At 40.2% G+C, this 23,414-nt stretch overlaps 1 protein-coding gene across 2 annotated transcripts; it reads right to left on the bottom strand.

Moving 5' to 3' along the window:
- Window positions 1-307: 307 nt before the first annotated feature.
- On the bottom strand, window positions 308-22,014 carry LOC117252775 (uncharacterized). 2 transcript variants are annotated; one of them, XM_033619932.2, is made up of 8 exons: window positions 21,738-22,014; window positions 16,091-16,248; window positions 9,450-9,633; window positions 6,347-6,490; window positions 5,794-5,927; window positions 3,182-3,393; window positions 1,412-1,518; window positions 308-613 (listed from the first exon to the last, which is right to left on the bottom strand). In XM_033619932.2, the coding sequence occupies exons 2-8, from the start codon at window positions 16,215-16,217 to the stop codon at window positions 556-558; spliced, it is 966 nt and encodes a 321-aa protein (XP_033475823.2). In that variant the 5' UTR covers window positions 16,218-16,248; window positions 21,738-22,014; the 3' UTR covers window positions 308-555. The 2 variants fall into 2 exon arrangements, with proteins under 2 accessions (XP_033475823.2, XP_033475822.2); XM_033619931.2 differs by lacking the exon at window positions 21,738-22,014 and adding an exon at window positions 16,599-16,828.
- Window positions 22,015-23,414: the final 1,400 nt, after the last annotated feature.

The following is a 23,414-nucleotide window of genomic DNA, read 5'->3' as shown; positions in this document are numbered from 1 at the left end:
CCCAGGTGACATGTCAGGAAGGTATGAGGCTATGAAAAATGAGATACTACCCAAGCCTACTACTTTGTCTGCTAGAGTATCATGATTAAGATCTAGACGGATATGTGAGGCCAGTGTATAAAACATCCAGTACTGGCTGGGCCATTTTTATGATAGTACCAAATCCAGTTGTTAAATCTAAATTCAAATATTTTACTTATCTGTTTTTTGTGGGGGAAAAAAATCCAACCTGAAATTTATTTGCCGCTGATTCATCTCTATGAAAGAGCTGTGTTTTGTAATCTAGAGACATAAAAAGACCCATAACTTTAATGGTAACCTGGTAGCCTATAATGTGCTTTAATTTAATGCTCGTAGTCATTTTGTATAACAGCCCCTGCCAGCTTTGACTAATGCAGCGATGTCTCATTTTGGAGTGAACTCTTCAATTATTCAGTCATTATGCTGCCTTACTTGAAGCCTATCACAATGTGTCCCAGAGCCTGGCGTACATCCATTAGGCTATTTCTCTCTAACACCTCTGTCCTGTTCATATAATACAAGCATTGTCGAGGCTCAGCACAGCACAGCCACTCTGCCTCCTGGATGCTTGCTCTTCATGCTTCCAAAGTGTCTAAAAACAGATGGAGAGGGAAACAGTCAGACTCAGACATTGAAGTACTCAGATTCTGTAAGCAGCCTGGAGGCATATATAAGATATAGGAGCCTTACATGAGCCTGGTGCATGAATCACAAAGTGACTGTGAGTATTTGTCTGGCTGTAAGCAGCAGACTTTCTTGATGTAAAGTATTTTTGTCCTTAGCTTGAAATTCATTTGACAACTGTACCCAAATGGCAAGATTATCTGTAACATTAATTAACATAATGTTACATAGAAATGTTAATGAATAGAAGTAATTACTTTGGATGATAAGGTTTTTCTCTTTTTCCTTATTCATCGTCACTTTTTAGTAAATGTCTCACCTGACTTTGAACAGTTGGAGTCAATATTTGCTCTCCTTTTATAGTCTGCACCACACTATGCCTGTGTGATTTCACACTGAGTGCAAATGTAAATAATTTTATTCCTCACAAATGTGGGATCAGATGATACATACATTACTTTAAGTTATCCAGCTCACTCCTTCTTAGTTAACTCCTAAAAACAAAGTAGATCCTATTGCTAAAATATTGACTTTAAATTCAGATAAACACAAAATATTCTATGTTTTCTGCTACTGTATTAAGTCTTGGTTATCCCTGCATCCTTAGTGTGTTGCGTGGCTTTTATGCATCTTGCATTAACAAACAAAAAAAAAATATTTTAGAGCTCAGGGCATTCTTTGAAAGATGAGTAATCTCATGGCAGCCAAGTTTAAAAACGCCACAGCACTGAGAACAAAGATGTCACGGCGTTGTTTTTCCTCTTACCTCCATGTGTTAGTTTCATGACAGTAAGCCTCTATTGTTTTCAGATTGGTGACACCGTCAGAGCCTCCCACAGCCAGCAAGGCACCGTTGAAGACTACAAGGGACATCTGAGGCACAATACACAAGAGTGAATATGAAACTGTTATATGCCATTACACTCACAAATGAGATGAATGAAATATGAAATAAACTGAACTTGTTATTTTGACCTTTTCTTTTCAATATATCAAACCAGCCATTCACAGCATGCATATAATAGTTTAGTAGACATCTATTAGACTTGATAGCGGCATGGTTTTATAGATAGTATTGTTGGTCGGTCAGTCCACCATTTTGGTTCAGACTGAAAGATCTAAACAACTATTGGATTGACTGCCATGAAATTTTGGTGATCCCTTGACTTTACATCTGGTGCCACTAGCAAGTCAGTGTTGAGTAAAATGTCTTGACAACAACTGTATGGATTGCAATGAAATTTGTTACCGACATTTAGGTCCGCCTTAGGATGAATTGTAATAATTTGGCAATTCCTTGAGGGGTAATGTTGGTATTTTTCAACCTGAATCCTACTTTCCTATGTTTTTTGTATCAAGGAAACTGATGGGAACAACAATTTTTTAAATTGTCCCAGTATCAAGTGAGCTAGCAGCGGCGAAACAGGCTGCAATATCCTCCCCAGACCCTGTGTCCTCATATGAGGGCAACACATTTTGGACTTACTTGACCTTATACTTCATTCTTCTTAACTCAGACCTGTTGTCCTTATTCGTGGACACTTTTTGTGCCATCTAGTGTTAGTAAGAGCACAATACAGTAATCCATGTAAAAATGTATGGTTAATAATGTTTGTAGTTTGATATGGCAAAAAATTTGACCAATTCTAGCAACAGTAACAAGCTAAGACACTGTTATTAGGAAGCACTCGAAGACAATGGCACTTTATTATCATCTCGTGAGGACATTGGGACTTATTTATCATTGAATGTTTAGTTATTTTATACTTATTGGGTCCTACTAATCCCAAATAGCTAAGAGAAATAAAAAATACATACCAAATAAAAGTTTGGGTCTCAGGAGGGTATACCAACTTATGGACATTTGGCACCGTCAATTTACATCCACTAAAAGTGCTTGTTTTTGCTACTAACAGGCTCATATTGTTATTATGGATGTCTGACAGTATTATGGAAAGCCTCCCTACAGAGACAGACCTTTTTGTTAAAGAGCAGGTGCTTTTTGTTTAACCAGAAACAGCCCAATAAATATTATTGCCAAACCCACCAGACTCCCTTTAAATAAACAGTTATTTTAGCACATGTAGAGGCAGTGTATTTTCACACCTTACTGCATGAATTAAGGATTTGTTTAACCAAACCAGAGTTGGTGATTGTTCAAACAGTGAAAAGACAAAGCAAAATGGCTTTTGTGAGTTTTATTTTGTTTCTGTTGACTTTGAATGAAGTGTGTTTTGTGATGTTGAAACTGTGTGTAGTGTGTGTGTGTGTGTGTGTGTGTGTGTGTGTAGAGGAGTCTTTTTAAAAACAAAACAAAAACTGACTGTAGGATCCAAAAATAGTAGTGAGACCTTAAACCTCTGCTGAAATATTTTGGGTAATCTGTGAAAGAAAACCGTGTTCCTCCCTCTGTCATGTAAGTCGTTTTACTTCTCTCCATCCTCTCTTTGCTTATCATTTGAATGTAAAAATAAACCAGACTTTGAATCAGGAGGGAGGCCTGATATCTGATGTGCCTGAGTGATCCATTACTCACATCATCCCTCTTGCTCCTCATACGTTTGACAGGAGTCCACCTCATAGTGTCCGGGTCAAACCTCTCAGCACTGCAGAGCTTCAAGTTGAGCTCGTCTTTGCCCCCGGCCACATAGATGTGTCCCAGGTAAACGGTGCAGCCGGCGTTCTCCCTGGGACTCAGCATGTGGGCGCATATCGACCAGGTACCGTCTACAGGGTTGTATCGCTCCACTGGGGGACATTTAGAGGATAGCAGGAGTCAAACAAGGCCAAATGTACCATAAAATAAACAACTGCATGAGTAACACTACTTTACAGACAGGTAGTGTTTATATTTATATATAAAAGTGTCTAAGGCCACATTGAACTGCTGCAATTCTAGATGCACATAAAAAGCCTAAAATGTCTCCCAGAAAGCAAGATACCAATTATGTGAATATATTTTCGATTTATTTTCCAACTAAAGCCTATTTAAAACAAAATAATAATGTAATTTTCAAACATTTACCATGACCGTAAACTTGATGGGAACCACATAAAGGTTGTGGGAATTTCACTGACGTACATTTCTCACAGACTGAAATAGTCGGTAGCAAGTGGCAGCACAACATAACCCTTGTTTATCTTTAGCAAGGTCAGGGGGCTAAAGAATGTGTGTGTGTGTGTGTGTGTGTGTGTGTGTGTGTGTGTGTGTGTGTGTGTGAATGCAAATTAGGTGACTCGCCGAAAAATAAAGGTCAGGCCAGTCATCATGTGTGACCTAAGTCCTGCCACACATCAAAAAGCTGTCAAAGAAAGCTGAGATTTATATCAAATAGCATTGGGAAAGAGTCAATTTACAGAAATGCCTTAAAGCAACTATTCTAGTTGAATATTTGCACAGTAACATTCCCACATAAATAAATGATCAGTACCATGTCTTTCGGGTTGTTTTGAAAGTTGTGCTACTTTGTATGATTTGTGCCGGCGGTAACAAGTCACATTATGACATGAAAACTGGCAGATAATTTAAAAAGAGGTGGTTTAATTACATTTTTAATAGAGTTTTCCACTGGGAATTTAAAGAAGTGCTTAAACTATTAATCAGTTAATCAATTAGTAAACAGGAGAAAAATTAATCACTTTTATTTCAGAGAATTAATTAATCCTTTAAAGCTACAGTAGGTAACTTTTTTAGCCAACATGACAAAAGGTTATTTTTTATGTTACTGTCACTATCCTGACAATAGTACATGAGGCAGATAATCTGTGATAAAGATAATTCTCCTCTACCTCTTCATAGAGCTCCTAATGGCATTTGCAAAGACAACCAATCAAAGCAGAGGAGTCAGAGCTGTCAGTCATGTCAGTCACTGCTCGTGAACTTTGATCAAATATAAATAACGATTCTGTCACCCCATTGGCTCTTTTTTACCTCATATGTTTTCAGAAACATTTTAGTGCACTGTTTAGCTTTAAAATGAGAATATTTGCTTTGGTTGGTGGGCTTTGTTTGGGCTTGACTGTGTCCATCATGGCGACTGGGTCACAAACTTCCACATTGTACAGCTAAACAATACACTAAAATATCCATCCGTCCTTTTTCAACCACTTATCCGAAGTCGGATCGTGGGGGCAGCAGGAGGCTGATGAGATATGTAATCCCTCCAGCGTGTTCTGGGTCTACCCTGGAGCCTCCTACCAGTGGGATGTGCCTGTAACACCTCCAACGGGAGGTGCCCAGGAGGATCCTGATCAGATGCCCGAACTACCTCAACTGACTCTTTCGATGCAAAGAAGCATCTGATCTACTCCCAACTCCCTCTGGATGTTCGAGCTCCTTACCCTATCTCCAAGGCCGAGCCCAGCCACCCTCATTCTTTCGGTTACTATCCAGAGCTCATGACCATAGGTGAGGGTTGGGACATAGATGGACCAGTAAATCAAAAGCTTTGCCCTCTGGCTCAGCCCCTCTTTACCACGACAGTTTGGCACAGCGCCCGCATCACTGCAGACGCTGTGCCAAACCGCCAATCCATTTCACACTCCATTCTATCCTCAATGGTGAACAAGACACAGTCACTCACTCCCAACCCGGAGGGGACAATTCACCATTTTCTGGCAGAGAACCATGGCCTCAGGCATACACTAAAAAATTTTCTGAAAACATTTGAAGCGAGAAATAAGCAATGGAGTAACAGAATCTTGATCCATATTTGATCAGCGTTGGCACTACACAGCGCTGACAGTTTGACTGCAGTTCATGAGTAACAATTGACATGATTGACAGCTGCTCTCTCTGAAAATGGCCTGTGTTTGGCCAAAGTCTCCCATCACAGCTCTAAAGGCTAAAAACAGAGCCAAGCAGAGGTGCAGAAGTCTATTTTTTTCTCAGACCACTTAAATGACAATATACTCAAAGTGTGCTCTGGGTTTTTTGCCCAATGACGCCAAAATTAAACTACCTACCCCAGCTTTAAGTCATTTATTAAAGCAATAACAACAGGTATTTGTTGGTGCCAGCGTCTCAAATGTAAGGATATGCTGGATTCTTCTGCTTTCTATCATTGTAGACTGAAAAACTGTGACAATTTGTGACTGACCGACGTTCAATGTCAATGACGCTCTTTCATTTGCAACCTCATCACTCACCTGTGTTCAGAGCCATATCGTCATCATTCCCCCCGATCACATACAAGTAACCCTCCAGCACAGCAGCCACAGCTCCGGTGCGCCTGGTCGGCATGGCTGTCTGCTTGCTCCATGTGTTCATTTTCGGGTCATACCTGGAACAACGACACAAAGGTTGGCAAGACCAATTTAACAAATGGTCCGTCAGTCATTTGTGTTTTTGCATAACTCAGATGAATCATGTCTTTGTTCCTTCCTCTGAGTCAGCCACTTCAGATTGCTCTCAAAGTAATGTGAGATGTCAGGTCATTAAAATCATTATTACTTTCATTCTATGATATATGTAAGACACAGCCTCGTTTTGTCTCACAGAGACAAATTAAAATGTGCTTTCAAAATGTTTTCTTTGCAAAAACCAAGAAACCTTTTGAGTGGAGGATTTTACGTGGAAAGTAATAGATAGTATCCCTTAATATCGTGGAGATGTCTTAAACATAGCCTTTACAGAATGCATTAAGAGGATTCACAGTTTAAGGTAAGATATTGACCTTCTGTAGCGCTCATGCAACAGTACCTCTCCACAGTATTTATGGCAGTAATGCCGTCATGTCCTCCAATAGCATACAGGTATCCGTCCATCGCCACCAGACACACTCCGCTGCGGGGGCTGCTCAAGGGTGCTACATCTGTACTCCAGCTGTCCATGTCTGGGTTGTACCTGCCATGAAGGAGGTCAAGGAGCGGTTATATCAAAGTGTTGGTGGACAGTTATATCAGCTGCTGGTAATAACAACCAACACAGGCAAAAGCTTTCATAGAAATGTGTGTTTTTTTTGTTTTGTACGCCTGCAACTGTGTGCTTTTGAGGAACACATTCACACTGAGAGAAAGTATTTGAGGAGTGTGGGCATCTGTGTAAACATCTGCCGGCGTTTCCTCTCCACTGGAAGGCTATTAAAAAAATGTTTGCTCTCCATTCAAGGCCATTAGATGAAAACCCACATCCCACAAAACAACACTTCTAATTGGCAAATTTCTTGCTTGAGTGGGATGTCGGCAATTCCCCAGAAATATCAGTACTGTGGCCACCAGTCAGAGATTAGATGCACTCTGGTAACCAGAATGAGAGCTAGCTGGTTCAGACCACTGACAGCTGATCAGTCTGGGGGCAGGTCTCTTCCTGCTGGTCTGCAGCCGGCTGGCCGGGGTCATCTGGCTGGCATTCAGTTAAGGAGTGTCCTTCTGTGGGAATTGGGAACAGAGCCAGCTGCTTCGAGACATCTGATAGAGTAGGAGGAGAGGAAATGGGAAAAAATGTGCAACAGGAGAGCAGAGTACATGTGTGTGTGTATGTGTTTATGTTTTATTAACTCTGCTTATGAAGAATTAATACCCTGGCAGTATGAAAAAAATGAGGGGAAATCAGGCAAAGTCAGGATTTTAGGAGGTCCATTGCTCACTAAAAAAGATGCCTTTAGGTTACAACTTGGGTTTAATGTTAATTTTCGCCTCACTGCTGGCCTCTGCTGTTCAGTAATGTTAACAACAACAAGAAATTAATTCATATATCTCTCTCTCCCTCACCAAATCTAGTGATAAAGTAGACAAAAATTAGTCAAAAAGAATTGCTTTTAGCATCAGATTTGTACTGTTAAAAAGCAAACCAAAGGTTAGGCTAAGTAAATTTCTTCAAAAGGGGAGTGGGTGGAAAATTTTGGGAAAGAGGTCTTTTTGCATCATGGGTAGGAAAAACAACTCAGACAACAAAATTACAGTTAGTCCACTCCTCTTATTTCTAAATACAGAAATCCCCAGAACTGTTTTTCCACGAATTACTCACTTTGTTTCTCTCACTAGCATGATGATGGATTTTGCTAGTGAGCACTTTCAGAATGATTAGAGCAGGGTGCCAAATACAGGAGAGCCAAATGAGCTTGGCTTCTCTTGACAAGTCTTCCTTTCTTGGAAGCAAGATTTGTGAAAGTTTGGGGCTAAAATTATGTTGATCTGTTCTGTACGACATCTATTGCACGTCTGTCCGTCCTGGAAGAGGGATCCCTCCTCAGTTGCTCTTACTGGGTTAAAAAGAAAACAAGGGAACTTAAAGATTCAATAGTCAGTTTTGATACCTGTGTGGATGTTTGGCGTGGCCACTAAGTAATTATCATATCCTCATATAAGGACATTAGATTTTGGGTTTACGTCACCCTTATACTTCATTCTACTTAACTCAGACCTATTGTCCTCGTTCGTGGACGCTTTTTTGTGCCATCTAGTGGTAGTAAGACCACAATACACTGATCCATGTAAAAACATGGACATGGACATAAGGACATGAACAAGGTCCAAAACCTGATCACATTTTATGGTCGAAACTTGTTAATTCATGTTTGATAATGTATGTTGTTTGATATGGCAACACATTTGACCTATTTAAGCAACAGTAACAAGCTAAGACACTGTCATTAGAAAGTGCTCATTTGAGGACATTGAGACTTTATTATCGTCTCGATAAGTGACATTTGGACTTAATTATCGGTGACAATGTTAGTTTTTATACTCATCAGAGTTTGAGTCTCAGGAGGATATATCGGATGTGCTGACATAAAGCAAGTAGGCCTATATGCTTGAAGCTACAAATGTGTCTTTGCAATAAGAGTCTCAATCAGTGTTCTCTCTGAAGCATGAAAAAGCTCCACTCCGCCCCCCTATAAAGAAAAGAGTGAGCTCCCCTGAAAGCCATGATTTAGCTCACACACTGGGCAAAGGTTAAGATTAACTACAGACCTGTAATATTGATGGTTACGGTTGACATCAGGGAATAGGGGTGGGTATGATATAAGAAATGAGAAAAAGTGATTCAGTGAGAAATGCACAGCAACATATTACTGTCTGTGTAGCAGCCTGTTTTCTGCGCATGATCCTCCGCTGCAGCATATCTGTAATTCTAATATGTTTTACATAACGTGCTTTGGGGTTAAATGACATGCCTCTTGGATTACAGTTTCCTCATATCTGTAATAATTCAATATTTTTGTGCCCTTTATGTTCTAAAGTGCTGCTGCTATCTTGGCTACTCTCATGTAAAATAGATTTTTAATCTCATCTGGGTCCATTTCATGGTTAAATAAGGTTATATAAACAGTAGGGCAGGGGTTTTTTCCATGTACAGAGGTCTCCAAGTTCAGACTGTAACCTTAAGTAATTTCTTGCCCTACATGGTCTCAAGCCGCAGCACATTCACCACTCCACTGTCAGCACCAAGGTCACAAGTGGCTGACTGATAGCACTTCGATGTCTGCACATGGCACCTACATTACATTTACACGACTTCATCCTCCACAGATCAACCTGGGAGGAGTTCTCTGTAACAACCTGACTGTCAGAGCCAGACAGCTTTTGCTTATTAAGATATGACTGGTATCTCACACTGTCACCGCAGCTTCAACTCGCTTTCACTTTCTCTGGCTGTGATAATCTGTGTGAGGTAATGAAATGTCAGTTTGATTCACCTTTCACCAGAAAATCAACATAAATCCCAAACTATTTCAGTCACAGCCTCTCATGTAGTCAGGAGTTAGATGTTTAACTGGAACATGAGATGTAAAATAATTGCAAAATTGAGACACTATGCGCGAATTGTCAGTAGAAGACATTTAGCAACTGTGTTGTCTCACCTCTCCACACTGCTGTAACATCGGATGTTATCTTCCCCGCCCACTGTGTAGATCTTGCCATCCAGTGTGCCCACGGCCACTTTGCCACGACTGTTGACCATGCGTGCTGCTGTCCTCCACTCATTGTACTCGGGACAGAACTGTTCTACCAAACAGGATGGGTCATCCTGGGTCCATCCTCCGACTGCCAACACAATACAAGACACTCATTATTTTATGTCAGTTCAATCAAAAACATTTTCTGTCCCCATTCAGCTGATGAGCACCAGGCCTATCTTTATGGTGCTGCCATAAAAGGAAAAATAAATCTTTTCCTTGGCACCTGGATGAAAACATAATCTTTAAACTGCAAATAGAAATGTCAATCAGCAACTCACATTTTCAAATGTGACAGTTTCTTTTACAGAACTTCCTCTTCTGGCTTCTTTCTATCATATCTCACTTTTTTTCCACTGCTCTATATGCAGTAGAAGCAGTAAACAAATTTAGGCATGGATCCAATAGTGTTGAGCTGTTTTGACTGGTTTCCATGGTGATCCTTGGCAGAACGAGGTGCGATTCAGGAAATGGATAAATCGCCAAAGTGAACTCAAAATTATGAGTAATTTAAAAGACTGCAAATGCACAGATGGGTGACAAATTACAGGCAAGAAAAAACAACATTAACTGTCTTAGTCAGGTGTCGGGCCACAAAGAGCCTCAAGATTTGATTGATTGACTTCTTTATTTTTTGTCATGCACACAAAAATGTGCACAACTCTCACGGGGTTTACAAGACATCATTTTAATAATGTTGCAGTGATCCTTCCAAAATACATGTTTTCTTACTGCTCAGTCCCAAACAAAACACTCTTCCTTCTATCCCAGGCTTGTCAAATAGAGCCGGCCGCAATAAAGGTTCCCTTTCTGAAACATAGCTCAGATTTTTTTATGGTCATCTAACCAAAAGAAATCAACAAAATGTAGGTCATTTTACTAAAAAGTAAATCCCTTATGTCTAAACTTTAGGTTACCTGGGTAACCCCAGTTCTCTGACAACTTAGTGAGGTATCTCACTATGGGAAGTGCTCTCAGGCGTGACCGATCATGGAAGCTCCAATAACACCACCTCTGTTTGGGGACAGACCAATCATCTTGAGTTGCACAGACCAGCCTGTCCCCCTTTATTAATGCCTGCAGCGTCCCGCCTATCATTCTCACTTTCTTCCACGTGAAGATCATGAGAGCTCCTCAGCTGTCCTGACACAATCGTCAAGATAGTCACTGATCATGGAGATCTGGTGTCAGGACTTTTGGATTGTATTTCATTAAGAAACCTTACAATTGTTCATGTGGGTGTTTTCAGGTTGTGGTGTACCTTAAAGAACAAGTTAACACGTCCAGATGAGCTGTGTGTCTGTTTTTCCTACTGCTTTTAGCCGTTGAGGTTAATTTTCATTTTAGCTAACGACAGCGTTAGCGATGGCAAACACCGAATCCTCTAAAGCCTGGGTCTTCAACAGGGGGTCCGTAACCTCTAGGGGGTACTCAGAGTTACTATAAGCCTCTAAATAATCTAATTAACTAATGAAAGTTTTAGAAAGTAAAATGTGTCTGAAAATCCACATTAACGTGAATCTAACATATTATTAGCCAACATAAATCAGCGTATTCATCAAACCTATTAGTTAACAGTACACAACATTTTTGATAGGTTGACTGTTACCCAGGAATCGCTATGTGATCATGTGAGCTAGCTAACACTACATCACTGTGCAGCACCTGTAATTATTTTTGCACATTAGCCAGTTAGCTGTATTACTATGTGTACAGACATTCTTGTGTGCCACAATGGATTGTTTCATAACTTTTTAACAGACTCTGACACACTGTCCACCGTAGAAACCACCACTGAAAGTGCAGAGGGTGAGGCTAACGCACCTAGCAATGCTACAACTGCTGCTTAGTTAGCAGCTAGGCAACCAAGAGAAGACCTGGAAAATATTCAGAACTATCTCAAGTGCAACTCTTTTTTTAAAAAATATATGCAGTAAGGGTCCCTGCTGTCTGTGTTTGGGCCAAGGGGTCCTTGGCCTGAAAAACGCTGAAGACCCCTGCTCTAAAGGGAACGCTGGTGGCAGCAAAGGCAAGGCATCAAGTCCCGCCCTTGCCCAGCCACTTGTGGACTCACCATATTGGGGAAAGACCCCCATCCTCTCTGCATTACATGTATGGGTGTAAACATGCCCAGGCTTCTCACACAACAAAAAAAGGTCTGTCCTCTGGAGTGGCATTAAACCAGCTAGTCTCTGAGGCGAATGGTAAAGTTTCCTTAGCATAACTGTACACATAGGGATCATGTTCAGATAATATTTCACCTAAGGTTTTATATTGTAGCTGTTCTTTATAAGGCAGTAAGTTTTTACAGATCATTATTCTTCATACATGAGGCACATTTTGCTCCTAATCTCCTGAATGTCACAAAGTAACCTGTTCTGGAAGATAAATTGTTCAAACAGAATAAGGATTTCATTAGCTCAGGCATAACCATACGAAATGTTCCAATTAAAAATATTTTTAGTGAGTCATTGATCAGAGACAAATCACAAATCTATTCCAGAGCCAAAGCATTTGAAATTTATGTCTGATGATGGGAGGTTGCCACCATATATCTTCACCAATGACCAAAACTGAAGTAAATTTATGGACTCCAAACGCCAGAGCAGCTTCAGTTCTCTTTGGCAGAGATGTAACAGGTCTCTGAACATCACTCTTACAAAATATGCACCCTCTTTTTGTGTCATGATTAAGTTGGTGGAGAGAGGACTGTTAAATAAAATCTTCTATTCTTATGAAGCTCAGTGTAAGTTCAATCAGGAAGACTTTCTTTATGCTATATCCATTAACATTTCTCTCTCCATCCCACTCTCACTGCTTTCTATGGGTGTAAGCCAATCAAACTTTGCCACAATCTCCTTCAGCCATTCATGTTGCTCCTGCCAAACTTTAAATTTGTTCTCCTCTCTGCTCCTGTCAGCTGTCATTTTAGACTGAATCGTCATGCCCTCCTCCACCCCATTCACCTCCAGTCACCTTATCCAGAGCCCCGGATGAGCTCATCAAAAGCCCACTCCTCTTCACATCCAGATTCTCACCTCCCTCTTCATGGTGTTCCCCAATTAATACGTCTTTACCATCCTACTGGATTAGATGACATCACGATGGGGTGTAATCGCCAGACTTTTCACATTTCTCGTTCTTACGTGCACATGTAAATTAATATTCTTTTCTCTCAGAACGAGTCTTGCTGGTTGTGAAAGCCTGAGCATTTGATTTACATCATTTTCCATTCATCAAATATTCTTTTTTTTTATGTTTCTCCGCCCCTTTTATTTAGGTTTGTCCTTTAATTTGTCACCTGTCAGTATGTTTTTAATGGTCTTTACTTTCGCCTTGAAGGTTCCACTTTTATTTACCCTTTTTAATTTAACAGTCTCAAACAACTCTCCCTTTCTTGTACAATATGATCAACACTCTCCTTAAATACTACTGAGGCTGAATTTATTGCTACAGAATGTAATCCTGTGTTTGCACAGCAGCTCTGTGTGCCGGTTTCATGCTCCCAGCCTCTTAATAGAGGCAACTGTTGTTTTGTTCTGGAGAATGTGTCGGTGCCGGTGCCGATAATCACTTTCATTATTAACTGTGATGTAGATAATAATGGGCAACTTTGGCAGGGGACAGAAGCTGTTAAATACCCATTAAATATTAACAGAAGATTCTCTTTAGCACCTCTTTAACAGACTGGAGCAATTACAGTAAAAGGTTACCACAGTACAGTAGTCTCTAGACAGCATGGTATCCATACAGTGGCCACGTGAGAACAAGATGTGAGAAGGTGTCACTGATGCTTTCGTTTAATGAGCATCACACGTTCTTTTTAAAGCAGCATGTTTACTTTATAATAAAGATGACACAAAATAGGCCTTTTAAACAGAAAATGTTCCACTGAGCTGCCTCAGTTTCAGGGTCCTGGTATTGTGCATGCTGACTCACGGTCCTGGATTACTGTGATGTTTGAATAGATCAGAGCCATTGTTAATGTTATTAGGAACATTTTCCTAGCATGACAAATTGAAATGTGCTGTGAAAAGGGCCTGATACCCAAAGATTTCTTGTGATTCAACCCATTTTAGTCAAAGTGGTTTTAAAGGGGTTATCCAGCAATTTAGTATTGGGCTAATACAAAGTTTCTAAGGCCCTATTTACACCTGGTTTTGACATGTGTCTTGGGTGATCAGATTACAAGGGTACAGCCAACCTGGTCTCACTCTGAAGTTGTTCAAATCCGGCGTTTGGTCAGTGACTTCCGGCGTTAGATGCTGACGAAAAAGCTTCACATCACCATGATACGCAGCATTAGGGGGAAATGCGTTGGGACAAGAACGATTAAGATGGCGAAAGTCTGACTACGATGGGTGTAAGGGGTGGTGAATGGGTCCAAAAACCACCAACTTTCACCAGGGATGCCGGTGTTTGCGTCCTGTAAGACTGAAAAACCAAACCCTGTTTTTATTCCCTAAACCCAACCACATGTATGCCGGCAAAACGTAACCACGTGTGTTTGTTGATGAAGGAAAAAATACGTCAATTCACGGTGTTGTACCGTCACAGTGTATTTATTTTGAAAGAGACTATATACAAACCGTAGATTCCTGTGAAAACCAAAGGGTTTGTTGACAAAAGACAATGCATGTAACAGGCAGAACTTGACATGGCATCCCAGAACATAAACAACCAATGCACCCAGACTACGTACGTATCTGGGTGTGGAATGTCCATGACCGTACATCGATATATGACGAGGTCAGAGTAAGAACGTGTTGGTACAACGTTAAATACAAGTGTAAATGACCACTAAGACACATTGTGATCCGATCACTCCAATTATATGCCAAGGTGGTCTGGGAAATGTAAATGTAGTATAAATGCAAATATGTCATGATGCTTCCCCGACAAGGACTACGTTCCTCAACAGTACAAGACAGGATTGTTGATGTAGTGACAGTGTGCTAACTCTACATAACTTGCCCATTTTAGGATGAGTTGGACAAAGTGTTACATGACCGTCCATTGTTTTGCACATTGGAAGGAGTCGTGTTGAATTCTGCTGACAGTGATTTCTCCAACTGTACCGACACAACCATAACTTGTCTAGCAAGTAATGAAGTCTAAACACAAGTGGTCAGCTGGAGATGAGATTATAGACCAGGTGTGAAAAGGGATGCGTCTCTGCTGTCCACTTGGGTTCGGATCGCTAAAATGCATGTTTAAGACCAGGTGTAAACAGGCTCTGAAAGACTAAAAAACAGTTCAAAAATATTAGAAAATGGGCAAGGCCCCTATCACACAGAAAGTGTTTTAGCAGCTGAAAGTGGCTTTTTGTAATTGTTTTTAATGAGAATGAAGCTTTTTGCATTGCAATGCACCTCACATTTTTGTCTTCTAGGCACCTTGGATTTTTTCTGGAGTGCTCTGAACTCCTTGAGTTGAAAAACCTTCAACTCAGAGCGGGAGAGCAGCCCACATCATCTCTTTTTTCATCATCTTTTTTTCCCATTGTCCAGTTGGATGATTTGAGAGGTGGGCCTTCTGTAGTGGCCACGACAACAAGTTAACAGTTTGTAAACAGTGGAGGAAAAACTGGTGGTGGCGGTTGCTGGATTCCCAGAGCTAGAGCAAGTACCCTCTGCTGGGCCATCTTACTAACAAGCTACTAATTACTGTAAAAAAAAAAAAACAGTAGATTGATTACACAGGAAGGTCAGTGTAAGGATGTGATGGGGTGGTTGCCTGGCAACAATAAAAGGCGCACAAGTTTTTTTTACTTGTGGCATTCACTTTAAAAAAAAGGCATTTTGCAACCTGCGAAATGCTTTCAGTGAGATCGAGGCCCAACTCTCTCCCAAATCAAAAGCTAGAGTGCTAAAACTCAAATTGGTGATGTCATTAAATATAAAGTGTAAAGCCACTCCATAGACAGTGAATTGTGAGAGATGTTATAGATGACACTAAGAGCAGCCAGGGAAATGTTCTGAGTATATGGGTGAATTTTCTGTTTCACAACTGAGAACACTACATTCGGTGGGTCACAAAAACCAGGCTTGAGCAGCTCCAGACTTCTATCTGATGATATTACAAGTTTGTGACTTTCATCTCTGGTTTCTGGCTTTAAGGAGGAGCAGCTTACATTCCCAAATATTGATTGAACTTTTCTAGGTCATGGAAATAACATAATGGAATTCTTAATTTAGGCATCGTTCCTCTTTAAATTAATGAAGGAATGAATGTGTGCCATACAGTGCCATAGATAACTCTACTGTAAGCTCCAAAGATGCTAGATCCTACGGGTGCATTTCCCATAATGCAACTCAGTAACATCTTTCATTAGACTTCCCCTGCCACTTCTTTCAAACTCCATTCAAACTCCTTTGATTGCTAAAGAATATTCCAGACAATCAGCTCTCATTATGCTATTGAAACTGTGCTCTTTTTCCATCCTCCATCCAGAGAGCAGAACTAGAGCAGCTTAAACTGCACTTGGAAGTAAAATCAGTTCAATAAAATATATATGTCAGATGTATTCAAATGTAGCAACTGACCCACAAACATCATGTCATTGAAGACGTCTTTGGGGGGAAGTTTGCTGAGCTGCTTGTGAAGGGAGAGGGGGCTTGACATGTGGCGACGGTGGCGGGGAGACCCCTCTTTGCAGTCTTTGATCAGCATATGGCGGTGCTCTGGTTCCTGCAGGGCTGCCCTAAAGTATACAGGGATAAAGGAGACATGAAATAAGTGCAGTAACTATGAAGTCACAATTTATTCTTGAGGGAACTATTCAGTAAATGTTATCATTAGAGATACACATTTTTTTAAGAAGTACCATAATTTGTATAAATCATTCAGACTGAACAAAGAACCTGAAATTCATTGATTAGTGTAAAAAATCTGGTGTACTGTATCATCTCACACTGTTTCCTCCAAGTGCTAATTACATTGCAGCAAATGATGATAAATGAATTAATACAATGCAAAACATGCCTCAAAATCAACTTTGTGTCTCTTAAATGTACCACAACAGAGGCTCTTAATCAAGCTTAGTAATCTTACCCTTGTTCATTGTACACCCCCATGTTTTATCTCCTCAGCTTTTTACTCAGGGTCTGAAGTCACGATCTGTGCTTCTGTCTCACAGCAGCACCTTGGTGTCACTCAGGTCTCTAGTATTTTATCAGTACGCGCCGCTCTGTTCCCTGCAGTCTGTCCTTAAACTACTGGCTGTCACAGCTTTCCGCTCTGAAGGACATTGTACTCGACCACTTTGAGTAAAAAAACTCCCCTTCCCTTAGCAACACCGGCAACCAACCCCCACACAACTTCCCCAAGTGATTCATCCCACCATCCCCGCAACCTGAAACCCAAGACTCCTCTCACACACCCTACTTCCAGCTTCCTTTTGACAACTGTCATGCTGGAGGAATTTTTGGCATGTACTTTATTTTAGGTTCAGATGAGGGTCCATCAGTGTCCTTTAAGTTACTGTGTCAATGGTGTGAGTTTTGAACCAGGAACAGGCAACCATGGACGGCTAGTAGATTGAGATTCACAGTAACCAGCACTACTAGTCATGTGCTGGTTACTGAAGAACAGGGATACACAACTTGCTTTGCTTCATGATCAAACATTAATAATATTTATCAGTATTTATTATAAATCAACCAGTTGTTTCAACCAAGCAATAACCTCCAGGGTTATAAAATAAAGCCAATGCAGAAGTGCCAAAAACTGCAGTTTCTTAAATGACCACTTGAGGCTGGCTGAGCAAGTCAATCCCCATAGACCCCCATGTTAAAATGTCCAAATTTATAGCAAAATAAACATGTTTACAGCCTGGTACAAAAACAGTTTCGTTAATTGTTATTGACAACTGCACAATTTAAATGAGAGGTGGGTGCCTTCTGTTGAAAAGTCACTACCACTGTGACAACATTGTTGTAACCATGGCACACACCAAGTTTCCCAGAGTACAGGCGTAACAATAGCTGTTGCTATTTCAGTGTGTTTTCAGTTCACGAGAGTCACCAATTTAATTGTCTAAAAGTCTTGTTCAGTTATGTTGTACTAAAAGACCCTCTAGGGAGTCTGATGTGCTTTATTTTGTTATAATGGCAATGTTTTGTTTTAATAGGTGTGGTGAGGGCCAATAAGTGGAAAAAGTAGGAGGAGGACCGACAATGCCACCTGGGAGAATTAGAGCCCAGGAAATACTTTCTCAAGAACTTTAAATTGAGTTGAAAATTCAGGGATAAGGCACACAGACTGGTTACTGAAGCAAGGAGACGTGAAGTCTAAAAAAACCCAAATGTTTTTGTGAATTTATTAAAAATAAGCAAATAAGCAGGGACTGGAGCTGCTGGGAGAAAAGAAAAACACATTAATAGTCAAATCAACACAATATAGGGGAATTAAAATAGTTTTATTACAATTATCTTAAAAGAGTCTTGATACACAATATAAATTCACAAGTTAAGTAAAATATCCAGTCCAAATAAAGCTAAACTAAACAAAACCAGGGAAAGTGAAGCAGAGTGCCATCTCATTGGAATCTATGGTGAAGTCCCTGCACTTTATGCATGGGAGGCCCAATCCCAATTCCTATCTTAACCCTCAATCTTAACCCTCAGTCTCAAAAATCTGCGCTCCCGTGAAGTGCTAGTGCTGTCCCGATTCTCAGTGGGTTGGGTTAAGGATTAAGATTAAGGGCTGTATGTCCCTTACTTTTGAGATTTTCCAGCACCACACTTGGCGGTGAGTGCTATCCCAGAATCCCTTGCGCATCATCGGCTGAGCCCCACTGAAATCAGCTGAGTCCATACGATTCATTCAAAGCAAGATGGTGGCGGAAAGCGGTAAAAAGGGGAGTTATAACTGTGAGTATTTTCCTTGTAAATACGCATTGTAATATCTTAGTTAAATGTCATTTTATGGATTTTAGACCTCATTGTTGCGTAAACACAAACACATTTTTCGATCGATAGTAACGTTAACATTAGCCGTTGCGGTGCACACAAGCCATAACATTAGCTGTCGTTCAGTTAACGTTCGAAATATCATTTTTCTTAGTGGTAATGTTGTTAAGTTTTACCAATATACGCGAAATGTTTGCACCGACATTTTTGTAAGATGACCAGACGGTGTCATCTACTGTAGCCACAGCAGCAGACAGCATGATTCGTATCGTTCGTCTGTAACCTTCTTCTTCTACGACTACTGATGACGCAATGTACTTCTTCTTCTTGTTCTTTTGAATTGACAGACCGGACGGAGCTTTGGCGTAGTGCTGCCCCCCACAGTGAAGACGTATCTGCCTTTTCTAAGTCTCAAGATAGCCCTAACACTTGGTTTTTAAGGGCCAGTGAGACTGAGGGTTGAGCTTGAAAGTTAAGATTGAGGGTTAAGATAGGAATTGGGGACGGTGGCTACTAACTGGGACACAAGTGTAGATTGCATCAGTATTGCTGTGTTGCACCTTAGGTGAACAGGTGGTGGCACCCCTGGGCTCTCCTCAGTGTAGTCTGCCTCTCCGTGAGTGGCCTCTGCTTTACTAAGATAATTGTAAGAATACCAGTATTTTAATTCCCCCTTATTGTTGTGATTTGACTATTAATGTTTTTTTTTTTCTTTTCTCCCAGCAGCTACAGTTCCTGTTAATTAGCTTTTTTTTTGCTAAATTCAATAAAACATTTGGTTTATTTTTGACTTCAATTTAAGCCTCTTAAAAAAGTATTTCCTGGGGTGTAATTCCCCCAGGTGGCATTATGGGTCCTTTTCCTACTTTTTCCACTAATTGCCCCTCGTCACATGGGTTTAAATCCATTTTCCCTACCAATAACTAGCATTAGTATTAGTATTATCAAAGTAACCCATATCTGTAAATGCACCATGCTAACCAAGCTAACAGCTAGTGTCAGGATTAGCTCCAACCTCTCGTCTAAATATGGTCACTTCTGGCTCCAAAGCAAAACAAGACGGTGTCAAAATGCCAAACTCAAGGCTTCAATATGAGAGTACATCTGTTATTTTATACAGTCTGTGTTTTCAACCTTTCCACATTTTGCTGTCCACACTCATCTTTGCCAATGGGCATGTCCACTCACAGGTCATGTGTACACAGAGGTGTTGGGGCTTAGCCCTGACCTCTGTCCTGCCGTGGCACTTTTTTCCCTTTCAAACAAGCTTTATTTTTATGCTTTTAATTCACTCTGGCACCATATGTGCGTTTAAAATTTAAAAAAAAAGTCACAGTGGGAGTCAGTTTATTTAATGTGAATAAGAAAATGCCCCCACTCAGCACCCTTTCTGTAGGTTGAGTATTACTAGTGGCTTTCCCCTCTATTTTACTCCAAACGCAGCATTAGTGTTGACAGAAGCATCAGTCTTCCTCTCACCAAAGGTCTCCAGATATCTGTAACTGTCTGAAAAGGAACCTGTCAGCTCCCTCCTTCAAAATCCATTCCATCACTTCTCCGCGTGACTACCTATGCTGCAGGACGCCTATATTTATAACTGTGTCCAGCGGAAATGCCTCAGATGGTATGGTGAATCATCTCATGTAGGTCGGGGAAGATAGGTCAGATGCAAATTCTATGTAGTCACTGCTGTTCTGTTGTCGGTACATGACTTCTATAAGGCTGACTAAGAAATCGTGTTTGACTCGTTAGCATTATGCAGATGACTCAGATAGATAGATAGATAGATAGATAGATAGATAGATAGATAGATAGATAGATAGATGTGGTACTTTTGTTATTACTCCACCATATTTCTGATGGACATTATATGTTGTACTTTTACTTAACTACATATTTTATTTCACTACATTTATTTAACAGCTACAGTTACTAGTTTTACTTGTCAGTCAAAGATTTCACAAACAAAATACATGATCAATTTATAAAATATAATGCATTATTGATTAAACCAGCCAACAGTATAAGAAGCAGTTTAAAGTAGTTCTACTTTTACTTTAATAAATGATCTCAGTGCTTCCTCCACCCCTGATTAAAGCATTTTTTAAGTCACTTGGACTTTTTACTCGACCTTTCTTGTGTTGCAATGTAATGAAGTAATAACATGTCATTACACTACAACAGTACTTAAGTGTTTTTTGGGAGTATTTGGGAACAGTTGCACAAAACACCTTAAGATTTCTCCTTAAGTATGACATTAAAGGCTTAAATTCTCCTTAGCTGAGGGACTTAAACAGTTGCACAGAATCCCTTAAAGGGTTTCCTTGGTTAAGAAAAACCCTTATCTGTTTTTTTTTTTCACTCATCATTTCACTAAGTTGTTTTCAAGTTAGATAATGACAAAACGGCTGAAGGAAAGAAGACGAGAAAACCATATTGAAGGAGGAAATGATTATACTTCTGGAGGCATACCATCACACAAAGCACATACTACAAAGTAATTTGACCCCCAAAACAGAAAACAATTGTAGGAAGAAATTGCAACAAAAATTAATTCAGTCAAATCAAAATCGTATCCTGGGCACAAAACACTCTTCCTAAGTTGTGTTAGTTTTCTTCATTTATCACTATAAACTTTGTCATGTAGCAGTTAAGATAGAGTCAGAGATACCTTAAGTATTTTTTTTTTAACCTTGCCTTGGTTGCTAAGGTCTTTTGTGCAATGGTCTAGGGATTCCTTAAGTATAAGACCAAGACCAGGAGCAAACCATAAATACTTAAGTGGACATTTTAAGAAAACCTTAAGGAAAAGACTTAAGGCTTATTTGTGCAACCAATTTTATTATGAGGAAACTTTAACTAGGACTTTAAGGAAAATATTAACTTAAGGTGTTTTGTGCAGCCACCCCTGTACTTTACATGAGTTTTTATATTTCTGTCAACTTTTACTTTAACTTCACGACATTCCCTGAATAAAATGTAGACTTTAGCTACAATACATTGCTCCTGAGCATCTTAGTTACTTATAACAAAATAGGGAAGTAAGAGAGGAAGAAAGGAGAGATGAAGGGATAAAAGGCATGAATGGACGAACGGACGGCTAACAGAATGGGAGGGAAGGAAAAAAGTAACGAACATATCTCACTTTTTCTGTCCTTCATTTTGAGTATGACACTTGCAGAAATAGCAGGATTAAAATCATACATAGACATTTAGGTCCTAATTGTGTTTGACATATAGGTAGACAGACAGACAGATAGATGGATAGCTATACACACACCAGTCAAAGCAGCTGCTGCTTCCTGTTGAAGAGGCCCTCAAGAGTTAATCCAACAAGAGATGAGTCCCAGGTCTTCAGGTATAACAGCAGTCAATAGATCCTTGTATTTATCCAGATATTAGTGGCTGAGACTTCCCCACAGGCCCTGCTGAGGTGATTAAATTATCCTCCTCTGAAATGTCCTGTACATACTCCCCTGAGAATCTACACTGAGACCTAAACACTTGTCTGGCAGCATTGGTATTGCCACATTGTGACCTTGGCAGCTCAGTCTCTCCCGCCTGCCTGGAGCCGCTTGAGCCATTCGGCTGTAAAATCCCAAATTTTTAGGAGGTCAAGGGTTTATTTAGGTCTGTGAGGGTAAAAAATCTGCTGACAGGCTGCTTTGCGGGTCATAAACAGGTCCTTCACATAAAGTCAGCATTTCCTCCTTGACCTGCGTCAACATGGAAACATAAAAGGTGAAAAATATCAGTGAATGTTGGTTATTAGAAAGAACATTTGTTTTTTAAAAAAAACTGCAGCAGTCGTCAGAGAAGAGAAGTCGTGATGAGAGATGGTGGACATTCGATGTTTAATCATAGCCCTTCATGTTAAAAACTCTTTTGTAAAATGCTGTTACCTTTTTCAATTAAATAGCCTTGACTCAGAAACTCAAATAAGTAATGGGAGCTGTCATGAATCAGGCATAATTTGGACAGGTACAGATGGCATTTAAAACAAGGAACGGCTACAGATGGCATTTAAAACGAGGAGCCATGTAGCACAAGAAGCAAAAGCAGTTATTCTAAAAGCAATGCATCAAATCAAAGTGACAAAGTAGATATGAAGGGTAAAACTGTTTATTAGCAGCCAGTGAAAAGTAACTGATGGACATTTTACAGAGAAACAGGTGGTGAGCCGGAGTTTGTTCTGCTATCTTGTCAGTATCTATGTCATGGCAGTGATGCGATGGAGTCTCAGGCAACACATGCTGTTTGAAGGATCACTCCAACATGTTTGCAGTCTTACTCAGATTCTAATAAGAGCATCTATATCGATTTCATCTTTTCATCTTTAGTACAACGATACCCCATGGCCTTAAAGCAAGGGAAACATCAGCCACCAGTCACCAGCTCCACTTCCAACAGCTTCATAATAGCTGTCTTTTTAAATGTGTGTGTTTTTAACACAGAAACCAAAGATGAGATGTTACTTTAAAGAAGTTATGTAGCTCATGAATCTGAGCTATTTCTTGACCAACAGCTGGCTCCAAGAGATGCATGCAACATTTCAGAAGTCCCTTACGCACACTCATAAATCTGAACAAAAGCCAGGTGAAGATTGAACGCCTTTGTGATGAGACTTGGCTGTCTTTGAACTTTGCTGCTGTGGGTTTGATGGCAAACAAGCAGAACGTGAGTGTTCCTTCAAAGGTCCAGTGTTAGGGGGATGTATTGGCAAAAGTTGAATATAATGAAGTATGTTTTCTTTAGTGCATAATCATTGAAGAAGAATCCTTGTGTTTTTGTAACCTCAGAATGGGCCTTGTATATCTACATAGGGAGAAGGTCCTCGTCTATGGAGATCACCATGTTGCATTACCTTGTTTCTAAAGTAGCCCAGAATGGACAAACCAAACACTGTAGGCACACTCTAGACAGGGCCATTTGCAATTTTTTAGTTAGCAGCCCCTCC

Source organism: Epinephelus lanceolatus, chromosome 9 (assembly GCF_041903045.1).
Source record: "Epinephelus lanceolatus isolate andai-2023 chromosome 9, ASM4190304v1, whole genome shotgun sequence".
NCBI lineage: Eukaryota > Metazoa > Chordata > Actinopteri > Perciformes > Serranidae > Epinephelus > Epinephelus lanceolatus.
Note: the sequence above shows the minus strand (reverse complement) of the source record. Positions and strands in the feature narration are given on the sequence as shown.